Source organism: Otolemur garnettii, unplaced genomic scaffold, assembly GCF_000181295.1.
Source record: "Otolemur garnettii isolate 467f Iridium unplaced genomic scaffold, OtoGar3 scaffold00008, whole genome shotgun sequence".
In the NCBI taxonomy this organism is placed as follows: domain Eukaryota; kingdom Metazoa; phylum Chordata; class Mammalia; order Primates; family Galagidae; genus Otolemur; species Otolemur garnettii.
The window spans coordinates 13,190,223-13,194,124 of NW_003852403.1; the positions used below are offsets into that span (position 1 = coordinate 13,190,223).

Below are 3,902 nucleotides of genomic sequence, written 5' to 3' on the forward strand. Positions count from 1 at the left end.
GATCGCTTAAGCCCAAGAGTTTGAAGTTACTGTAAGCTGTGACACCATAGAACTCTACTGGGGGTGACGAAATGAGACTCTATCTCAAAAAAAAAGCCACCCACACCCTGCATCCTCAGGCTCAGACTTTCTGCCTCCCTTCCAGCCACTGGTAGCAGCTGCTCCCTCTTAAAGGGTAAATGTATTCTTGGTATTTCCAGTGGGCCCTGCCCAGCTCCCCGTCGCAGTGGGAGCTCACAGTGGCTACCTTGTCCCAGAGGTCAGACAGCTGCCCCAGAGGAGCTGGCAGCCATTCCCTGTAGTAGGCTGCACTGCCTGTTCCTCACCTAGCCACCACCACACTCTTCTCCCTCTTCAGGGTCAAGCAATGTAAAGATTACTACGAGATCCTGGGGGTGAGCAGAGGAGCCTCAGATGAGGACCTGAAGAAGGCTTACCGCAAATTGGCCCTCAAATTCCACCCCGACAAGAACCATGCTCCAGGTGCCACTGAAGCTTTCAAAGGTAAGCCAGCCCTGCTATTTCCATTTCCTGTCATTGTGAGCATTAAGGGGTCGAGATGGCTTTCCTAGAAAGTAAGGGGCAGAAGGACGTGGTCTCAGGCCCAAGTTCCAGAGCTTCAGAAACAGCTTCCTGGGCTTCCTTAGAGGCCACCTCTCGCCACAGAGAGTCTTTCAGAGCTCAGACAGCACCACTCCTGCCTCCCTTTCCTCCTTCTTCCCTGGGGTTGCAGGAGGGGTGTTGAGGCAAGAAAGTTCTCGTGGCTTCTCCGCAGTCACATAGTGACCGAGTGGCTCACTTGTGTGTACTTTCCCATCTTGGCATTTTGTAGCTTCCCATCAGAGTAACATTTCCCTGCTGAGAGGTAGGATGTCCCCAGGTCTCTGGCTTGGTGGCCTCCTTAGTACCAGTACCTACAGCAGTCACCCCCCACATAGCTTTTCTGGCCTATGGCTCTTTGTTCTGGGATGGGTACTTCCTTTCTGGCTGAAATCACAAGCTGCTCTTTGTTTATTCTCATTATTATTGAGCCTGTCAGGCTCGAATGCACGCTAACCCCCTGTGGGCACCGCGTACTAGGTACTTCAAGTTCTCATTCCTTAGTCTCTTCTCTCATTCCCACTTTGTCCACCTCCTTGGGAAATGGCACGGTGCCTAGCCCCACCAGACCTGGGCAGGCTGTGCAGCACTGGACCTGTGACCATAACCGGGGAGAGGCCTTGGCAGAGCAGACCCCAGCCCTGGTGTGGTCTTCCCAGAGACCTGCCCTAGAGGGAGCAGGGAGGCCAGGGAGCCCTGTGTTAAAGTTTCTCCAGCCCTGACTGCTGCCTGCAACCTGCCCCGACTAGTACTGAGATGCTAATGTGGGCCCTGTCAAAGGAGAAGGGTATTCTGCCCTCCTTGTACCCAGGAGCTGCAGACTGTGAAACAGATACAGCTTTCACCCTCTGCTTGGCCAGTTGGCAGATTAAGGAGAAGGAATGAGATACTGAGGAAGCCCAGAGCTGTGGTGGCACAGACTTCCTGCCCAGGGAGCTGGGCCCCGCAGAGGGGCGGACTCATCCCGGCCACATCACCAGCAGTGGGGGAGTCTGGACCATAACCCTGGGATTGGCCTTTCCCCGCAGTTCCTGTTGCTTTCCAGTTTACAGCGAGGACATAGTATGTTCATTTGGCTTCTGTGTCATACTGTGCCTTCAAGATTAGTAATCTCAGGTATCCCAAGAGAAAAAAATGAGAAAAGAGGTTTGGAGGTTTTCATAAAATCAGAGAGAAAACTTTAAGTAAAGGCGGGTACCGCCTATACTCCTAGTACTCTAGAAGGCCAAAGCGGGAGGATTACTTGAACTCAGGAGTTTAAGACCAGCCCAAGCAAGAGCAAGACCCCATCTCTACTAACTAGAAAATAGAAAAACTAACCAGGCGTTGTGGGTACCTGTAGTCCCAGCTACTCGGGAGGCTGAGGCAGGAGGATCACTTGAGCCCAGGAGTTTGAGGTTTCTGTGAGCTAGGCTGATACCACAGCATTCCAGCCTAAGCAAGAGTGACATTTCAAAAAAAAAGAAAAGAAAAGAAAACTTGAAGCGAGACCCATCTGGACTTGAGACTTGCCTTGTAAGATCATTGCTATATAAGCTTAGGCAAGTCACTTAGCGTCTGTAAGCCTCCATTTTCTCATTGGTAAAATGGCAACAGGGTTGCTGCTAGATGTAAATGAGATAACGCCCAGAAGAGCCTGCCACTCAGAAGAAGTTCAACCATCATCATGAGTAGTTAGACGAGTAGAGGGAGGGTTTGAGTATGAACCCTCCACCCAGCCCAGGCTACCCAGGTTTGCCTAGGGCTCTTCCTGCACGCCCTCCTCTCCACACTGGCCATGCAACCAAGCTTCTGCTGCCCCCAAAGACTCCAGCTTCCTAAAACACCACTTGAATACCTAAAAAATGTGAGCACTTGCCTGCCAGGAGCCTCCACCCTCTGTTGCAACCTGGGAAATGAGCAGAGCCGCAGCATGTTGGATTGGGAGTTTTCTTAAGTGGGGACTACTTGACTGTCTAGGGTCTGGCAGACAGAGAGAAGGCAGTGAGAAATTTATATACACAGAGTTTTTTGACTAGTGAGAAACATATTGTATTAGCCCTTAGAAAGGCTAACAGGAGCTGCTTTGAGCAGACTATTCAAGGCCTTTTATTAGAGATTTGGGGGGCATGCCTATACAAGGTAAGAAAGTGAGAAGGGATCAGTCTCATGTTTCAATTAAACAGGCAGCTTTGTGTTCAAGGAAGAAAGCTATCAGGCTAAAGGATAGAGGAGCACTAACCTACAGATCATAGAATATTTGGGGTAGGATTGTAATGAGGGAAAGTTATAGCCCAAGGTTAGATAGCTGCAGCTGGAGGGGAGGTATCAGTTGTTTTCTAACTTTATTTATATCCTATCTCTAATCTGCTGATCTTTATTTAGACATTTCCTAGAGTAGTTTCTTATCTATTCTGCTGGACATTCTAACCACCCCGCCGCCACCACCTTAGATATGCATAGCAGCAGAGGGGCTGAGGCTTGGCCATAACCTGCACAAGTCCTCAGAGATGCCAACCTACTCTAGCTTTCACCTGTACCCCACATCCTCAGGCTCAACCTTTCTGCCTCTTTCCCAGCCATTGGCACAGCATATGCGGTACTTAGCAACCCAGAGAAAAGGAAGCAATATGACCAGTTTGGTGACGACAAGAGCCAGGGAGCCCGGCATGGCCATGGGCACGGGGACTTCCACCGTGGCTTTGAGGCTGACATTTCTCCTGAAGACCTCTTCAACATGTTCTTTGGAGGTGGCTTCCCTTCTAGTAAGTCCCCTGTCCTTACAGCCTGGGGTGATGGTGAGGACTGCATACTAGCCTCTCCTTTTCCCAGCAGCCCCAGCTCCTTACTCAGTCCCTCTGACCCCCAGGTAACGTCCATGTCTACAGCAACGGCCGTATGCGCTATACCTACCAGCAAAGGCAGGACCGCAGGGAGAACCAGGGTGACGTGAGTGAGGAAGAGCAGGGGGAGGGCACCAAGGCCACCTCTGGGTACAGGGCCTAGAGGAGGGAGTTACATCCCACACTGTTTATTCTGGTACCAGCAATATCACCATCTTGGCCCCCCTGCCATTCTGCTGAGTGACACCAGAGGGAGCCACACTTCACATTGGCTGCAGGGGTTGGGAATTTGCTGGCCTGTTAGGATCTTAATGCAGAAACTTCTCCACCTGCAGACAGGTTCAGTGTAAATGGCTTTTGTGCAGTCCATTCATTCCTAAAGCCAAAGTGACATTTCCAAGCATCGGAAAATTAAACTTCGTAAGAGAATTATAAAGGTTGACAACTAATTCATCTTGCTTTTGTCACTTTTTTTTTTTT

General features: G+C 50.4%; 1 protein-coding gene across 1 annotated transcript in view; it reads left to right on the top strand.

Moving 5' to 3' along the window:
• The window catches only part of DNAJB12 (DnaJ heat shock protein family (Hsp40) member B12), a 30,638-nt gene that overhangs the window by 18,693 nt on the left and 8,043 nt on the right, over positions 1 to 3,902 (top strand). The window contains exons 3-5 of the mRNA XM_012801420.2: positions 359 to 504; positions 3,159 to 3,344; positions 3,449 to 3,528. Coding sequence (XP_012656874.1) covers positions 359 to 504; positions 3,159 to 3,344; positions 3,449 to 3,528 — 412 coding nt within the window. The remainder of the gene's footprint in view (positions 1 to 358; positions 505 to 3,158; positions 3,345 to 3,448; positions 3,529 to 3,902) is intronic.